We start from the raw sequence: 17,851 nt of genomic DNA, 5'->3' as shown, positions 1-17,851 counted from the left end.
TTTACAGCACGACTGCCCGTATAATGTCAGCAAAACATGGTAATAAGAAGAAAGTAGCGTCGATATCGAAAAGGATCTCGTTACGATAGCAACTCGGCAGTAGCTCAAGGCCTCGTCAAGTTACAATGAACCGCGCCCGCGCCCCAGCACATCCCTTCGTCACCGCCGCCCAGCTGACAGATGTCGAATCCGTGGCCGAGGGCCTCGAATTCCTTGTCTACAAGGCGCAGTCACCACATTACGGTCCTGTAGCCCTCCGCATTCCCCAGCACAAAGTCTTCCAAAACGCCAATGACCCAAACAATGACTCCAGAGAGCTCCTCGCCCAAGAGCTAGGCATCTACAAACTCTTACACGGCGGCCCGGTCCCCGTACCTCGGGCATTTGAACTCCTCGAGACCAATGGCTATCCCGCCATGCTGAGCGAGTTCATCGAGGATGACGGAACTCAAGCATCGCCCGCCGAGGTGGGCCGTGTGGCCGCCCTAATACACACCTCCCACGTGCCAAAAGATTGGGATACTCAACTCGTAGCCATGGAGGACGGCGATGTTTTCACAGCCTTGGTCAATCGGATGGTCCGGCGATTTCAGCAATTCTTGAAACATGAACCCGCCTCCAAGAGCTGGGTTCCGGAAAGACATGTCCTGCAGGGGATTGCCGAGAAACTGCGACGGTTTCCTCTGCGTCTCTTACACATGGACCTTCGGGGCGTCAATCTCCGCGTGAGACGGGGCCGAATAGTGGCCGTTCTAGACTGGACCAACTGCCTGGTTGGGCCGACGGCCGTGGATTTGTACAGAATCATGGAGCTGGAGAAGCCCGGGAGCGAGTTTCTGGAGGCGTATTCTGATATTGTGCCGCTGCCGCAGGTTACGGCGGAGGAAGGGACCTTTTTGAGACTTGACGCGGCCTTGATGATAGCACTGGTGTTTATTTCAGAGGCCCCTGATGAAGCGTTGAGGGGACCGGCTGTCAAGAGGGTGCAAGAGTTGGCCGGCATGTTGCAATCACCACGGAGGGCCTAGACGCGGGATATGTCCCTAGAATAAATGCCATACAATCGTATATAAGGAAAGAAAAAAGATAGCAAAAACAGACCCCGCTATTTGGTTGCAAATACACCATGCCGTCTAAGACGCATTCGTCGTCCCCACGGGCTCCGGCCGGTTTGAAAACATGATCTTGTACTTGACAATCTCGACAACCTCCAAGTTCTCCCCTTCCTCCAGGTACGTCCCTGCCGAATTCTCTAGTACCCTGTTCTCGCGCCGACTGATGACGGCAATGGCCTTGGGCAGCTTCTTCATCCTCCCCCGTCAGGCGCTGGTGCTGGCCGACGTACATGTGGACGCGCTTCATCCACGCCGAACCCTCGGCGTCGGGTACGTAGTCCGGGAAGTCAATCCTGCCGATTTCGATGCCGCTGAGTGCTTGGCCGTCTTCGGACTGGGGCAGATTGATGGTGCCCTGAAGTTCGAGAAGGGCGAGGCCAGAAGGGGTCTGGATGAGAGGGGGTAGAGGATTGGATTTTGGTTGTAATGGTTTCGATGGGGGGTGAAGCTTTGCTGACATTATTGGTGGAATTTTCTCTATTTTGGAAGAGCGTGGTGGTGTGGGTTTGGGTCTTCCCTTGTTGTTGTCTATGCTTATAATTTGAAAGGCTTGGTGAGTTCTTGGGGTGGTGCACTGAGTGAGAGTAGGATAATGTCATGAAGTGTCGTTTGACTTGGGTGTGCGAAGAGCTTCGCGCGTGAGAAGACGGAACATGGTGGCATTGGAGTTTTGTGGCAGGGCGCACCACCGCCGCCGGAGACGTTGACTTGCGACGACAAAAGGAGGGGGACCATCTTTGTATGTCACTACATGCTTGCTAATCAACAGATATTTACGAACTACAAATTGAGCTTGATGTTGCTTCATTGCTAATATGACCGACCAAGACCAGAACTTAGACGGCGAGGTGGGGGAGAAAGAACATCGAATGTGGCGCAAACCGCTTCTTATGGCTAATGACTGTGGCAGAGAACCGCTTCTCAACCGAGCCCCGCTCGCAAATTATCATTGGCCACTTCTCTTTTTTCCACACACAGAAGAGGCAGAAGAGGGAACCCTAGCGGCACACACTTTCTCGAATTCGTTCGTCAATTTTTCCTGCTCTTCCATCCCTCTGCATCCATCACAGACTTCACACGCGCCAGGTCAAGTCAACTTGCACCATCCACAACTGGCAAGATGAAGGTACGAATCCGCATTCTCAGCTGCAAACGCAAAAGAAGCGACCTCGCCGACGATCAATGGGAAACACTGGCGTATCACACTGGCATTTCAACATGTCCAACACCTTGCACATGTCGAGAGAAACCATCATCGTCGCGCAGAGTCGAATCTTTGAATCGATCAAAGGAAAAAAAAAAAAAGAAATGGTTGGCTAACACGCTTCTGCACAGTTGAACATTTCCTACCCTGCCAATGGCAGCCAGAAGCTCATCGACATTGATGATGAGCGCAAGCTCGCCGTCTTCATGGAGAAGCGCGTACGTCCGAATCCCGAACCGTTCCACCCCTCGACCAAAAACCCGATGCTGTTCCCTCCACTTCGACTGTCCGAGAGATGCTGGACAACACGAAAGGGGGGAGACAGCCTCAGGCGGAGTCCCGAAGCAATCAAGCTTTTTGAGCTAACCATATGAAACAGATGGGCGCCGAAGTTGCTGGCGACTCTGTCGGCGACGAGTTCAAGGGCTACATCTTCCGCATCACTGGAGGAAACGACAAGCAGGGTTTCCCTATGAAGCAGGGTGTCATGCATCCCGGCCGTGTCCGCCTCCTGCTCTCCGAAGGCCACTCCTGCTACCGCCCTCGCCGCTCCGGCGAGCGCAAGAGAAAGTCGGTCCGCGGCTGCATCGTCGGCATGGACCTGTCCGTCCTGGCCCTCAGCATCGTCAAGCAAGGCGACAACGACATCCCCGGCCTGACCGACGTCGTCCACCCCAAGCGCCTGGGTCCCAAGCGTGCCACCAAGATCCGCAAGTTCTTTGGCCTCACCAAGGATGACGATGTATGTTACACCTCCTACGATCCATACTCGGTCATCGCCTACTCGGAGCTGCGGCGTTGGTTATGGCAGTCCGGGTAGAGAGTGAGATGAACAAGTCCGTGGGTATGAAGCTCTGAGGAGGATGGAAAGAAACGGGGACACAAAAAAACGCCATTAACGGGGAAACCAAAAATAATGGCGTTTTTTTTGTGTCCATGGGCAAAATTCCACCGTCCTCTGTTCTTCTCCCTCCCTCTGCTTTATACCCACCGGAACCAGAGTACAACAAAACTTGTGACTAGAGACTAATGTAGCACCCCTCCGGATAACAGGTCCGCAAGTACGTCATCCGCCGCGAGGTCCAGCCCAAGGGTGAGGGCAAGAAGCCTTACACCAAGGCCCCCAAGATTCAGAGACTGGTCACCCCCCAGCGTCTCCAGCACAAGCGCCATCGCGCTGCCCTCAAGCGCCGCCAGGCCGAGAAGGTCAAGGACGAGGCCGTAAGTTCTTTTTTCCATCTCGGCGCCCCGTTGTAAAGACTACAAATTTGACTAATGCCTCCATAGAACGAGTACGCCCAGATCCTTGCCAAGCGTGTCGCCGAGGCCAAGGCCCACAAGGCCGATGCCCGTAAGCGCCGCGCCTCTTCTATGCGCAAGTAAAAGCGGGTTGACATGGCTCTGGCGTTGCGTTTTCGTATAATGACAAAATAAAAAAGTGGAAAAATTCACCTTGGTTCCTGTGGGGAAATTTGCATGCATGCAGTTGGGAGTGAAGGTTTCTTACAATCAATATCCCTAGGGCGAGGGGGTTTTCATGTGGTTTTGAAAGTACCAGTCCTCACCAATTGATCACGAATGTATTAGAGAGCATTTTCTGACTTCATCAAAATGCATTCTTGATGCCACGTTCAAATTAACTCTTGTTCCAATCGTGTGACCGCATCTAATAGTACTTTGTATCTGTCTTTGTGATGATACTGGTCTGCATCGGCATCGACTGCCAAGATCCTCGTACATGGTAAATATGTCAACCGTCACTAGCCCAAGTGCTGGCCAATATCATCACATCACATTTTCCTCCGTCACGTCCCTGCTCAGCCCATGCATATAAAGTCCTATAAAGTAATATTTACTCTACTTGCGAATTTCCATACTCTACACGCTTTTGTTCCCCTTCATGTGACATCAATCTCTGAATGACCATTCCAGTGAGACCTGCACTTCTCCCTAGTCTGACCAATCCAGATACTTTGTGTAGCGGCAATCTCCATAGAGTCCAATCACCTGAAGGGCACTGGGCCGCCCGCTCATTAGCCACTCTCTAACCGATATGCACTACTCGGAAATGAAACCAACGGAAACCCCCAAAGGCAAAAGTACAAGACCAGCGAATCGTAAAGCCATGCGACCAGGGCCTGCTGATTTACACTTCCAACACCATGACGCCGTTGTTTGGTCTGACCACGCTATGCTTCGGCGTTCTTATTATGTTGTTGCGTCATCACATGCATTTTCTATGCAAATCCGAAATACTCGCTGCCTTGGGTAATGGCTTTGTGAAGTTGAGCTCGCAACATGTCATAGCTTTCGTACTCTGGGAGATCAAGTTCTGCAGCACTAGTCAGCTTACACAAACCGCAAAAATTTCCGGACCTTTGCACAATTGCTAATGGATACTTACGATTGAAGCAAGTGTGAGATGAGGGTAATCGATCCTTGTCACCATAATCTCGATGAATGTTGAAACGACTGATGCCATTCATGCCTTCGAGTTCCTTGAATCCGTTGAGGGGGACTTTGCTGGTACCGGTCACAAACTGAAGCAACTTGGCGCGTTCCTCTTTATCAAAGGACCTAACAGCTCGCCAAAACCATTGAATCTGTTGAGATGATGGTGTATAATTCTGATATTCCGTATTACTCTTCCAGTCATCAATGTCAATATCGGGAAGACCAGAAATGAGCAGCTCCAGTTCTTGCTCATTAAAAATGGAGATCAACTCGGCAGGAATGATATCATGGAAGCCTAAAACGAGATAAACGTGATTAGAAAAGAGACAAAAAAATCTATAAATGCCTCGAGAGATCCTACCTTGCAAAAATTTCTCCATCTGTTCCTTGACGGATGAGAGGAGCTTGTGTTCAACCACCAGTCGTACATATTCGTGCTTGTTGTCCTCAGTGACAGCAACGTCTCGGCCATTGGGAACAAGATCGAAAACATTCGTAACGCCAAATTCGTCGTCCTCAACTGAGAATGTCTCTGTGATGATGTCCGTAATGTCATTGTCCAGCATCCAGCAGAGTGACTTGTAATAGTCAGGATCAAAGGACTCCATATCCTTCACTGATACGGATTTACCCAAGATTCGCTTGTAAACTGCTCGGCTGAAGAAACAATCAAGCAGACGACCTTCGTAAAGGGCCTTGCCAATGATGCGTCCAATGAACTTGAAGAACATCAGATGCTCCGGGTTGATTCCACTGAGCTTGTTGGGGTGGAAAGTAGTACGATCTGACGACACAGGGGTGAAAAGCGCGTAGTTGGGGTCGAACATCTGTCGAGCGAGCACTTGGAACCACTCACGTGTGACACCACCCGCGTCAACGCCTTCCTCTCCATGGAAGCGAATGTTAAGCTTGCCGAATTTCATTTCGTCACCCGACTTGAAATAGAGTGATCGGAAGGAATCGTGGAATACGTGATCGCGACGGACTGACAGTTGCAGGGGAGGATAGGATGGGCGACTATTTTGGTTACTTCGCGAGTGAACACTGCGATTGAAGTAGTTCCGTTTATTGTCAAACTCCAAAACTTTGGGGTTCTTAACCAACAGCGCAAAGGTTCCAGACATGAGTTTTGGGTTATTGCGCACCAGTTCGTTCAGAATGCGTCGATGATCTTCCGTAAAGGCAAAGAACAAACTGGCAGTCCGGGCTTCTGGTGGTGGGCTAGAAAGAACCATGCCTCTGCTCGCCTGGCTCTGGGACAAGTCATCGCTTGCCGTCGTGTTCTTGCATACAACCATCAGGGATTCGATCAGTGGGAGTAAAATTGTAGCGACATTCAGCATATTCTCTCGCTCTCGAATCGCCTTTAGGCAGGCACTGAGTTTCTCCCACATAGCAGAGAATGTAGAGTTGTGGTAGAGAGAAGTGACTAGGTGCTGCTTGTCGTGCTCTTTAGACTCCTCCGTCTCGCCATCACCACCCTTCTTGCGGCCATCGAACAGATGATCCAATGCAGTTAGAACGCGGAGTAGCTTGTTTTGCTCAGATGCTCCTGGAGAAAACTTGGCAAGTGCAACGCCTTGGATTTCAGTACCAGAAGTGGCCCGTTCGATATGGGGAAGAAGGTCGTCTAGGTCTGAGACGATATTTTCACTCAGGAGACGGGCTTGCTTCACAAGCTCCTGTCCGAAAACGGCCTTTGCGCCCGGGATAGCCGACAAGTTTTTGATGGTGGAGATGGTGTTCTGAAATGTCTTGGAACTGCATTCTCTAGCAACGAATATTTTCACAACAAGAGTGAGGTTTTGTGGTGGAATGACTGGTGGCTGCAACTGTCTCTGCTTCTTCAATCCAGGTTCTTTCTTCTGTTGATGAGGCTCTCCCTCCGCAGCGTCGGCATTTTGTTCAGAAATTGGTACTTGCCCTGCGGGAGGCGCGGTAGAGGTACCTGCTTCAGGTTGTTGATGCTGTTCAGCCGAGGCAGACCGCTGCTCTCCTTCAGTAGCGACAGGAGCATCCTTTCTGACCTCCTCTGTGGTATCTTTGCGTTTGCGGTCGAGGCTAAGAAGTGGCAAAGTAACACGGTTCAGCAAATCGGCGAGATGTGTCATCACAACAGAGCTCTCAATGACAATCTCACGATCCAGCAAAGTCAAGAGAGAGTTGATTGCGTACTTGTGAGCCTTAGAGTCCTTAATCTTTCCTTTTCGGCTCAATGCCCTCTTAAGAGTAGACCCCACGACCTCGTGCTCGGTCAAGAATAACCATGGTATGTGTTGACTCCTCGTGCACAGGTCCACCAGAAGGTCCAAGCACTGCTGCACAATCAAGAGCGGCGAGGTTTCCGAGTTGGTCTGTTGAACATGTGTGGCGGTGGTTCCCAAGTTTGTCAGTGTTTTCTTAAGACTCTGAGGTGTTTTCTGGTCGGTTTCACGCTCCTTGTGCTTCCTTGCCTTTATCGATAGCTGCCCAAAGCTTCGTTCAACCGCGTTCATATCTGTGCTGCCTTCTTGAAGAATCTGGAGGATCGTGCTCACCACCTCGAGTCGGTTTTGGCGATTTTCGCAAACATCAGCAAAGACACTGAACAAGTAGTTTCGGATGGAACCTTGCTGAGCGATGAACATCAAGCGCAAAAGAGTCGCTACCCCAGATTTGTCCAGTATCTGTACTACTGCTCGGCGTTGAGCTTTACCTTCGCTGTTGTCACGGGCACCAGATTGAGGGGGTCCTTGTCCTGGTGTGACAATAGATCGTACGCCTTGATGCTGAGGCATCGGGGGGTGGTGTTGACTCAAAGCCCGCGCCTGGGCAGCCATCTCCGGTGTAAGCTGGTCCATTATGTCTTCGCCTTGGTCCATGAGAACTTGTTGACGAAGAGCAGGCGGAAAGGTGAGCAGAATACTAGCCGCGTCCATTTCAGCAGGAGGCGGCTGTCCAGATGGAACAGTTGCCTGGCGACGAGCCTCTTCCCGATTCCGTCTGCGTTCTTCCTGTCGTTCTTGCTGGGCGATTTCCTGTCGGAGTTCGTCAGGAAGAGCGTCAAGAAATTCTTGGAATACGTCTGTTGACTCTCCGGCTGCGGCCTCCTCGCGAGCTTGAGATCGCCGCTCACTGACTGTCTGAGCAATCACCTCTTCTCTGAATTCTTCAGGTAGGGCGGCCAGATACTCAGGATCAATGCCCAGCTCCGTAACGTCAACTTCTTCACCCCTGATAGTAGTCATGACACGGGGTTGTTCAGCGGCAGCGGACGCAGACCCTGGTTCTACTGCGGATTGAGGCTCGCTTGATGGCCCAGATGTCTCGATACCTTCCATCACTCCTCCGCTGGAACGATCCGGTTGCTCGTTTTCTGTGGTTTCTGCTGTGACCAAGCGTTCCCGCGCAAGTCGTTCCTGTTCTTCACGTTCCTTTTCCTCCTTTTCTCTAGCAGCCTTCTCTTCCGCCGCTTTCGCTTCCTGGGCAAGACGTTCTTCTTCCTCCCTTTTCTTTCGTTCCTCATCTGCACGTCTCTGATGCTCTGCTTCCTCGGCCTTGATCTTCTTCTCAAGCTCCATTGCAGCGGGAGTAAGCTGCGCGGTAATAATGTTGATGAGCTTAAACGCTTCAGTGGTGTGGTTGACCCCAAAAATCATTCTGGCCTCCTCCTGGTAGCGGTCCAAGGTTGATTCTGGGGTGAAGGAAACTGCTTGGTGAGGCTCCTGGGCTGTTGCGTCGCGCCGGTTATCAGTCCTTACCCACCGTGCCGGGCCAAGATCTCTAAATTCCCGTGGTGCACCAGGTCCAGTGATGTGGAAATGAAAAGCCTGTTGGCCATTTCCGCTCTGGCTCATCATTGGCAGAAATTCCATGAGTTCTCCCAACAAGCCCATAGGACCCTCCATGGAGTGGCGACCGGCGCCGAGCAAACCAGGCGGAATTCTTAAATCTAAAGCATGAGTTTGGCCAGGCCGAGGCAGGCCTTCGTTTGCTTGATCGCTGCGACGCAGGAGAGGATTGAGACCATCCTCCGCGTTAGATTGTGCCCCCGTAGATCTATGGTTTCGTGACGTAAAGTAGCTGCGGAACTCTCCTGCTGCAGAATTAGCAAGGGTTGTGATGGAAGCATGTATGTAGATCAAGAGCTTACCCAGTTGATCACGATGAGATCCACCGAGGAAACGGCCGGGAAATGAACTGCGGTTGTCCATTCGAGCCAATACGGGTCGTCTGTGGCCATCAACGAGGAGCATATTACGATGTCGGTCATCCATGTCAGGGTTGACAGCATCCCACCCCAACGATGGCATTGGGGGCAGTTGGTCATCTAAGGTAAGCCACGATTAGTATCAAGACCATGCTACTCAACTGCTATAAAGAACTCTTCACAAGCTTACCTGGATAGTCCTCGTCATAGATGTACTCCTCGTCATCAATATCTTCATCTTCGTCCTCATCTTCTATGGTTGTGCATATATTAGTAGCTGTATTTTCGCACCCGGGCTTGCTTGAAAAAGAAATGGAGGGGGGGGAGCTCAGCATACCACCATCTTCATGGTCATCGTCGAGATAATGGTCATCCAGACCTAGATCCGGATCATACCCTCCATCATCCCCCATAATAGCCCGAGCCATATTATCAAGCAAGTCGCCTGGGGCCATGCCATGCATATGAGCTTCTCCTTCTTCTTGGACCTCTGCGTCGTAGTCCAGGGCATCTTGGTCTGGGTCGTCATCCTCTTCAACATCGCTTTCGCTTTCCCAACCAGAGTCTCCATCCTCCTCGAGGGGGTTTCCATCCTCGTCAACTATTTCTACTCGGTCATCCACATCTTCCATATCAGCAGAGTCCATGTCGTCATCCTCTTCATCGTCGCTGTCTTCTTCGTCATCTTCATCTTCATCCATGATGACTTCAACCACGCCTGGTTCACCGTGAAGACCCTCAATTTCTCCCATGCCACCAAGTTCTTCGTCATCATCACTGATGTCATCCTCGCCATCGGTAATATCATCCTCACCGTAGTCCATCTCGTCGTCGTCATATTCATCGCCATACATGTCCTCATCGTCGTCTTCATCACCTTCATCGGACTCGTCATCTTCTCCTCGAGGTTCCAGCATTCCTAGTGCGGAATTACGATACAAGTCTGGAGTCTCTTCTCTATCATCGTCGTCCACATCGGATAGTGATGAAGATGATGCGAATTCCTCGTCACTGTGGTCACCGGCAGGATCTGCAGGTAAAATACTTGATTGGCTCAGTTCCTTTGCGGTGCCGGTTAGAACACGCAGAACACGGAGAATATATTTGATAGCCCGCTTCACGCCTGGATAGCTGAGGCTAATTTCGGCAATTGATGACGTGAGCTTGTCGACGTAGCCCTTTTCGTACATCAAGCGGCGGAGCTGCGCCTGTGAGCGGGACTGAAGACTGTCGCCGCCTCTTGCATTTGGATTTTGGTCCCTATCCCTCTCACCAATCATGTGATTCATGAGTTCGGCCAGGCACTGCATCCGGGAATATCGGGTTTCAAGAGGCTCCTCAGTGAGCGGCGCCTTCTCGTAAGCCTTCAATATTGTGTCAAGAACAAATTTTCGGACAAACAGCAAGTCAGGCTCGTCATCGTAGACAAACTTGTCGGCTCTACGGTCTGCAACCTTTTCATTAGTCTTAGACACGAGGGCCACCAGAACTTTTTGAGTCAGCGACGATGTCGCCGCCTTCTTCTTAGAAGCAATGGTGTCGGTAGTACCGTTGAGGTTCCCTTGGCACAGTAAATCGTAAATCAGATAGTTCAAGATGCTTGTTCGCGGCTTGATTGGGGTTGTGGTCGACAAGGGTGGCGCGCTACGCTTGAAGTTGATAAATTCGACCTTGGTTCGTGTGTAGCTCTGCAGGAGTTCTGCCAAACAGTTCAGCAAAAAACATCTGTAAACAAATATAGGATGCTCTTCTGCCTTGAACAAAGGTTTCGATTGTTTTTTATCCTTTCCGTCAGCTGCTGAGATATCTTTGGAGCTAGTATCTCGCAAGTTTGCCGCTCCAGTAGCCTCCCTGTTGAGGTCAGAAGGCGCAGATGGCTCCTTGTCATCTACTTCGCGATAGTTGACTAACTCGCATAGCAGGAAATGAATGACTCCATCGGGATTCTCTACGACTGGTCGCTTCATGTCATGGTGTGCCTTTGGGACGTCAGCCATTTCTTTGTCGGCAAGCTCTGTTGAGGGTTTTACGGTATCACTCGAAGATCCATCTGCGGTTGGCTTCTCCTCTTCAGTTTTGGAGTCGGATTGCTGGTCTTTCCAAGCCAAAGACTGCGATCGGTTCGAATCTCCGGATGGTGCTATCCATCTTTGAAATCGAAGCAGCTCGTTTGTCACTTCCACAAACAGATCCGGAGCGCGAAGGGCAACAGGTGCCATGGCTCGGAGGAAAGATGATACATCAGGGTGACCCCGTTGGTTCCTAAGTAGATTGGGAAAGTCCGCTTGAATCTCTGCGCGCATAATTTGTTTAATTATATCCTCATCTTCAATGACGTGCCTTAAGATGGTGATGATATGTGCAGTAAGCCTTGTTTGCTTCAGACGCTCAGAGCCGGAGCCAGAGAGCTGCTTGGCCATTAAGAATAATCGCTGCAGGTTCTTCTTCTCGCCCACGACCTTTGCGAGGCGTCGTTTCCGAGTCAGGATCAAAAGCACCCTCAGTACTGCAGTAGCCAGGATTTCCTCCTTGCCAATACGAGGCAGCAAGTCAAGTAGTGATTCCAGAATTTTGTTACAATTCTGATCACCAACCAGTGGCAGACCTAATCGAATGACAGGCTCAGAAACGGGATCTTCTAGAGACTTTGGCGGCTTCCATTGCACCGGGACCGGCCGTTCATCATGGCAGAGAAGAGCCTCCAGAACAAGCAAAATATAAGGAATCCAGGGTGGCAATTCGTCGGTGGACGACGAAAGTGGGACTTTCAAGAAGCCAACATACTCGTCTACCTTATCAGCGAGATTTTCCTTATTGTGCTCAAAGAAATTCTCGTCCTGGAGCAGCAGAGCCAAGAGGTGAGCGTAGGCCGCAATACATTTGCCATTTCGCCGCTTCTCATCCTCGTCCAGAGACAGAGATGAAAGAGCAAATGTGAGCGTGGAGGCAACCTCCTCCTGGGCTTCCTGATTCTGCCGTCGCAAAATGGTGGCAGATACCAAATCTGATACTTCAATGGCTGTCTCGGGATGGGTTCGAATCACGTCCAGACACTGGTCAATTAATTGTGCGCGGATCTTGGAACGCATGTGGTCCAGATCGTCCTTGACCACGTTGAAATTTACAACAAAGGTCATAGAAGGAATTTTGTCAGTCGCGTCATCTCTGTGATTGGATGACGTTACACCCGTAGCTTCCGATGAAATATCATTATCGGCCTGGATATTGCCGATATGTCGATCGACATATTCGACCATGTCATCAGCAGATATATCGGGGAGAGCATCCAAGATCATTTGGTCCGAGTCAGGGGCAGTAACCGTATTAGATTGATCTTCTTGGCCTGCTGACGATTCTTGTTGTAGAGCCGAGATGTCTGCATCCTCAGGAGGAATGGGATTTCGTGGCCCTGCGAGACCGTCTGTATGGGCGCGGCAATATTCGATAGCGGGTGCAGTGTTCCCATTGGCTCTGTAGACTGCTTCGTGAACAAGATCCTCCTCAAAACCTGTGTCTATGACCTCTTTCACCACGCCTTGAACAGAAGCCCAGTTAAATCTGGCATCAGTGTATTTAAAAAGCATCAAGGGCGCCTTGGCATCTTTGGGGATAGATTGGGGTTCGTGCTCAGCCGCACACACAATCTTGAGAATATCCAGTAGTCTCTTCACCGTGGCATCGGGAACCTTTTCGATGAAGTTGGACGTCCAAAGCTCCATGATGGCAGGCAGAATTGCCGCACGAAACTCAACCACAATCTGCTGGGCTACGTTTGGAATATTCTGTGACCGATCGGCCTGGCGATGAAGGTTGAAGTGATTGCTGCTTTCCGACAAGTACTTTCCGTTCACCAGGATATAGTAAAGATCAAGGACTTTCTTGAGTCCAAATGCCGCAACCTTGACTTTTGACGTTTCATCGGTGTTGCTATCTGGCCCTGCCTTGACAGAGGATGCCAAGATCCTGAGCATGTAATATAGCACGTCGAGGCCACCTTGCTCTTTGAACGCAAGCAGAACTGGCATGATAATCTGTACATTGGATCTGTCGCTTTGTCGGGGTGACGGGTGGTCAATTAGCATTTCATGAATGGTGTGGAGCATAATAATCCAATAATGGAAGACTTTAGATGTCGGCTCAGCCTGGCCAACTGACGGACCAAGATGCGATAAGACGGTGTCCGCCAAGGCCATCGCAATCTCCAACTGTCTAGGACGAGGGAATGGATCAAGATGGTTTTGCTCTCTCCTAGGCAAGAGAGCTTTGCCTAGAGATTGGAACAAGGGGAAGGAGGTGGGGATCATGGGATGCAAAAGTGTGTGCAAGATCTCGTAATTCATGAACCGGGCGCTCGAGCGTTCTTGTTCTGTAGGTTCAACGGGTGCAGAAGTGTCAGTGCCATCAGCAGAGGGCCAGCTTCTGGCAGCATCGCTGAGCACATCTGGAATTGAGGTTTCGTCGCTGCCCACAGCATCACGTCCCTCACTTGTGTTGGTCACGCCGAGAAAGCCCTGACGACGCAACGACCAATGCTGTGGTACAACGGAGAGCTCGCCTGCTTCCTCGGCCAAAATACCTCGCAACAAGGGTCCGATAGACTTTACGAGCTTCAAATAGTAATCATAAACGTTCACGGGGTAGAACTGCAGGGCATTAGACCTCGACGTGGTGAAACAGTCGGAAATGATCTTAATCAAATTTTGGGCGTTCAACAGTGCCTTAATCTTTTGCGTTGCTTGTAGAACAACCTTCGATTGCTCGGGATCATCGCTCCAGACATGCAAATCCGTAGCAAGGAAAGGGCCAAAGTATGGAGGGAGAGCCTCGGTCTTGGCTGCAAGAGGTTTCAACACATCGATGTTTGACTGCGCGCGGCGCAATAATGAAGGCAGACCCCGAACAGGGGAGTGCTCAACTAACTGGGCGATGACCTGATTAAGAACTCTGGCGGCAGATGAATCACCAAATGTTGCGTCAAGACTTGGTGACTCGCACAAGTCGAGAAGGAGCTCAATGCCACCTTTTCTCACAAAGTTCACCTTGAGCAGTGTATTGGACAAATAGCCGGTCAAAAAATTAGCCAGACCATGAATATATGGTGTAAGTGATTGCGCGGGAGCGAGTTTTTGAGGTTTCTTGTTCTTCTCGGTGATAGTCTCGTTGGTGGGAGCTGCGTCAGACATGTCCTCGTCTGCTTCTTCGGTGGCAGTACCTTGTCGATCAGGGGCAGACTCTACCGTTGGTGCTTTCATGAAGTGTTCGTTCGGATGAACAGTGACGACAGTCCCCTCTGCAGTGGTGACGTACAACCTAGCACCCCAGTCAGACTCCATTCCTCTCTCAATTCCCAGCCACCGTACTCTGGCAACCATGTCGATGACTGCATTGGAGATGGACGTCCGTAGCGGTGGATGGTGACGGGCAAGCTCATCAAAGTTGGCGCCGACATTGCCCGCCAAGTCGCTGTCTGCCTCCATGCACGATACATGCTGAGAGCTCTCAAAGATTTCAAGGTAGCTATCAAAGGCTCGAGAGGCGACAACCAGCTTCATGCCCACATTGTTCAGGCAGATAGAATTCAGGACCTGAGGAACAATATTGATCGCCTCTGAAGAGGCCAGAATACCCTCGGCAGGTTTGTTGCGCCTTGTGCGGCGAATATCATCGTCTGAGGGAGGATGCGGCCTGTCATCTTCGTCTGCAATTGAGGCGGCGGCAGCAGACGAATCTGGAGACTCAGCATCATCTTGGTCTTGTTGGTGTTGTTGTTCAGTTTGCTTCGACTCCCCGCCTTGTTGCTGCTCCGGCACTGGCTGACCGGTAATCGCCTCGAGGTATGTTTTGATCATGCCCGACTCAGATATGGCGGCAAAGCTCGTTGGGTCATTATTGATGAAATCACTCAGAATTGTGACTGAATTAGTCCACACCACTGACCCAAAACTCTGCTTATTAGCCATGATTTCTCGCAGACTGTGAAGCAGGTCCGACTTTTCTGCTAGATTTCTCAACAGGCGGTCTGTATTGCCACCATAGCTATAAGAATTTGACATGATGTGATGGACAAATTTGAGAAGCCATTTAAGCGTCTGCTGCTGGTAGTAAGGGATCTCGTAGTCGACCACCACAGACTGTTGGTCGGGCTTGACACCTTTAGATGATTGTAGCGAGGATTGAGCCTCTGTAACGGTGTCTACTAGCAGTTGTGCAACGGCGTCTAGGCCGCTCGCGTTGAAAAAGGCGGTGAATGCGTTTTGATACGTCCAAATAAGGCCATCTAGAAACGCCAACACCATCGAATGGTGCCGTTGAGCCACTTGAGACCGAATGTGGAGGATCTCAACCAGGATATCCATAAGACCGGCCGAAACCATTTCACTTCCAACGCGGGTGGCCATGGACAGATGCAAGGTCAAAGAAAAGAGATTGTTACGCCAGTCGTCTGCTTCGCTCGCCTGGTCACCAATGTCGGTCGCATCATCAACCTGCATGCCCGCTACAGCCTTTCTAATGACGTAGAGCAAAATTCCGTGGTTGACATTGGCGTTCAAGGCAGACAGAACATCTTGGCATCTCGCATGGAATCCCGAGACAGCCTCCAGGAGAGCCAGGGCAAACGTCTGAAGCCATAGCGGTATTTTTGAATGTCCGTCAGCCGAGGGGCGTATCAACTCCGCAAGTTGGTAGACAAGCTGGTATCTTCTGGTCTCGTCAATATCGTGGCGAAGAACCTTGTCAACAAAGTTTGACTCAGTATGGATGTAGGCCAGATTAGTAATCGCAAGTAACCGGATCGCGAGTATTTTCTGACGCGACTCGAGCGACTCAGTGAGTGCCTTTGCAACTCGGACTCGGTGAAAAAGTTCATATTTTGCAGATGACGGCATGTCATCGGGGCATCGCTTAACAAGGTCGTAAATAGATGAAGTGGAGACCACAGACTTGGGCAGTTCAAATGACTTTTGACCTGGGATGGCATGTTCCTCCGAAACAGCTGGAGTTCGCGGTAAAATAGGAGATGAGTCATCGGCACCGATATTTCGGGCTCGGGGAGTGTTCTGCTGGCTACCAACGGTATGGCTGCGGCGTAGGGGAGTCGGTGTTGAGGGGAGTGATGTTCGGCCAGTGTCATTTGACACGTCAACGCCGACATGGCTGTCTTGTGGATAGTACAGCACTTTCACGTCGCCCCATCCCTGCCACATTGCATCGTCACATGTAGCAATTGCAACCAGGTCGTTGGCATGGGTCGGAATCGAGTTTCTGCTACTACTCCCATGTGCCTTTTCCTTTCCCTTGGTCGAGACCGGGGTCATGGATGACGCAGGGTCAGTTAGATTTACTATTGGAGTTTTGACAAACGGTAGCGCAATTTGTTGGACTCGCTCGATGTCGATGTTGTAATGGTTTGCTAACAGTGCTGCGCTTATCTGCCTGGAAGCATTGCCGATCCTTTTGACGGAAGCTTGATACCGCTGAGCTAACTCTGAGCCCACCTCCAATGTTGAAATGAGAACAGACAAAGCGGTGCTGTTTAGAAGGTCGTTGAGGTGCGGGCTGCTGGCATAGATGCTGCGATTGCCGCAGTGCTCCAAGAGCATGCGAGTGAATAGCAGAACAGCCTCTATCAGCACCCTGTCACCATCGGCCGAGAAACCAAGTTCTTGAAGCTCCTCATATGTCCACTGTTTCTCGCTGCTGAATGTCGAATCTTTTGCACGGTTGAGGAGCACGTCGGTGGCGAAATCTCGAGACTGTGGACCCTCGTTCAGGGCATAAGTTTTGTTGAAATGCTCCAAGATACTATCAAATCGGTTGAGAAGCGGTATCCAGTGATACAAATCTCCACGTCCGAATGGCCATCTCGATGGGAATTTCGACAGGTGTCTCGGCAAGGATGGCAAATCTATGGTGGAGGCTGTTTCGACGTAGTTTTTCAGCCAAGGAGACTGGCAGAGACATGGGGTTAGAGAAGCCGCGTCAAGAGCGAGTCCAGACACTGGGTTGATTGAAGGAAAGAAGCTTACCAAAGTCTCTTTGTGCTTGGACTGCATCGTCTTGATGATTTTGCCCATGGTGAAGAGAGAGGCGGCAGAGCCGCGGAAGCACAAGCAAGCTCCCCCTCCACTACGATTTGGCTACGAGCCTGGACGACAATGCTGCTCTGCAAGGGCCCGGAGTGCCCTTTAACGGACAGCTCCGAATATCTCGCTCAACAGAACCCGTAGTCTGTGGTGTAATATTGACGGTGATACGGACAAGTGCCACTTTATCCCGTCAGGCAGCTGCTCGGCGAGGGGAGCAAGAAGCCGGCGGCAGCGGAGTCTAACGGACCAAAATATAACCGATAGTCCCTTTTAGCAGTACTATTATATTCGCGCCAAGCCTTTGAAACGAGGTATATCGAAGGCGGGACTAGTTTTTGGTTGGTGGCCGTCCGGTTGGTTTGGTAGATGAAGCTAGAGAGCGGGTGCAAGGACGGGTGCAGGACGTCCCAGATTAGCTTCCCCAAAACGTTAAACGACAATAGAGCGGATATAGAAACAGTAGATACAATCTACTACGCGGCCCTCAGCAATTCGATATAGGTTCTCCTAGATGCAAAGGGTGTGTCGGAGGGTTGAGGAGTAGCTGTGATGTTGGGTTGGAAAAAGATGGAGGAGTTCGGATGTCAAAAACGTCAGGTTCAGCAAGAGAGTGGGCCTCTGCGTAATAGGCTTCCGAGTCTTGCGGCTTGTGGTGGGCGTCAACTTGGTCCGATCATGGCTGCTTGCTTGGGGCACGCTAGTACCTAGTACTTGGTAAGTGCCTAGGTACCGATGTACTCTGTAGCTGGTAGGCTGCGGCAGGCGACATCAAATTGACACTTGAGGCAGCTACGACCTTAGG

At 50.8% G+C, this 17,851-nt stretch overlaps 4 protein-coding genes across 5 annotated transcripts; 3 read left to right on the top strand and 1 right to left on the bottom strand.

The window, feature by feature from the left end:
- Positions 1 to 22: 22 nt before the first annotated feature.
- J3458_000178 (uncharacterized protein) lies at positions 23 to 1,028 on the top strand (the record flags this gene model as incomplete). The annotated part of the gene is made up of 1 exon (XM_007813801.2): positions 23 to 1,028. Exon 1 carries the CDS (start codon positions 126 to 128, stop codon positions 1,026 to 1,028), a length of 903 nt encoding a protein of 300 aa, XP_007811992.2. The 5' UTR covers positions 23 to 125.
- Positions 1,029 to 1,179: 151 nt separating this feature from the next.
- J3458_000177 (uncharacterized protein) lies at positions 1,180 to 1,521 on the top strand (the record flags this gene model as incomplete). Its single annotated transcript, XM_066115986.1, has 1 exon — positions 1,180 to 1,521. The coding sequence occupies one exon, from the start codon at positions 1,180 to 1,182 to the stop codon at positions 1,519 to 1,521; it is 342 nt and encodes a 113-aa protein (XP_065977867.1).
- Positions 1,522 to 1,974: 453 nt separating this feature from the next.
- Positions 1,975 to 3,971, top strand: RPS6 (40S ribosomal protein S6). Its single transcript, XM_066115985.1, has 5 exons — positions 1,975 to 2,241; positions 2,451 to 2,537; positions 2,699 to 3,061; positions 3,373 to 3,540; positions 3,607 to 3,971. The coding sequence occupies exons 1-5, from the start codon at positions 2,236 to 2,238 to the stop codon at positions 3,700 to 3,702; spliced, it is 720 nt and encodes a 239-aa protein (XP_065977866.1). The 5' UTR covers positions 1,975 to 2,235; the 3' UTR covers positions 3,703 to 3,971.
- TOM1_1 (E3 ubiquitin-protein ligase tom1) lies at positions 3,926 to 17,604 on the bottom strand. 2 transcript variants are annotated; one of them, XM_066115983.1, is made up of 7 exons: positions 16,990 to 17,596; positions 9,300 to 16,880; positions 9,153 to 9,215; positions 8,906 to 9,082; positions 5,135 to 8,848; positions 4,724 to 5,068; positions 3,926 to 4,651 (listed from the first exon to the last, which is right to left on the bottom strand). In XM_066115983.1, exons 2-7 carry the CDS (start codon positions 16,561 to 16,563, stop codon positions 4,557 to 4,559), a joined length of 11,658 nt encoding a protein of 3,885 aa, XP_065977864.1. In that variant the 5' UTR covers positions 16,564 to 16,880; positions 16,990 to 17,596; the 3' UTR covers positions 3,926 to 4,556. The 2 variants fall into 2 exon arrangements, with proteins under 2 accessions (XP_065977864.1, XP_065977865.1); XM_066115984.1 differs by having other exon boundaries at positions 9,153 to 16,911; positions 16,990 to 17,604.
- Positions 17,605 to 17,851: the final 247 nt, after the last annotated feature.

The sequence above is a fragment of the Metarhizium acridum genome, assembly GCF_019434415.1.
Source record: "Metarhizium acridum strain ARSEF 324 chromosome Unknown scaffold_1, whole genome shotgun sequence".
Taxonomy (NCBI): Eukaryota; Fungi; Ascomycota; class Sordariomycetes; order Hypocreales; family Clavicipitaceae; genus Metarhizium; species Metarhizium acridum.
The sequence above is the reverse complement of the archived record's forward strand: the minus strand, read 5'-3'. Positions and strand labels throughout refer to the sequence as shown.

What these genes read in the sequence shown, in the direction of transcription:
- RPS6 (XM_066115985.1), top strand. An exon ending in GCCTCACCAAGGATGACGAT is followed by an intron (nt 3,062 to 3,372) that starts GTATGTTACACC and finishes TCCGGATAACAG; the next exon opens with GTCCGCAAGTACGTCATCCG. An exon ending in AGAAGGTCAAGGACGAGGCC is followed by an intron (nt 3,541 to 3,606) that starts GTAAGTTCTTTT and finishes ATGCCTCCATAG; the next exon opens with AACGAGTACGCCCAGATCCT.
- TOM1_1 (XM_066115984.1), bottom strand. Translation starts at nt 17,037, where the DNA reads ATGGGCAAAATCATCAAGACGATGCAGTCCAAGCACAAAGAGACTTTG. An exon ending in ATCTCATCGTGATCAACTGG is followed by an intron (nt 8,849 to 8,905) that starts GTAAGCTCTTGA and finishes ATTCTGCAGCAG; the next exon opens with GAGAGTTCCGCAGCTACTTT. An exon ending in ATCTCACACTTGCTTCAATC is followed by an intron (nt 4,652 to 4,723) that starts GTAAGTATCCAT and finishes CTAGTGCTGCAG; the next exon opens with AACTTGATCTCCCAGAGTAC.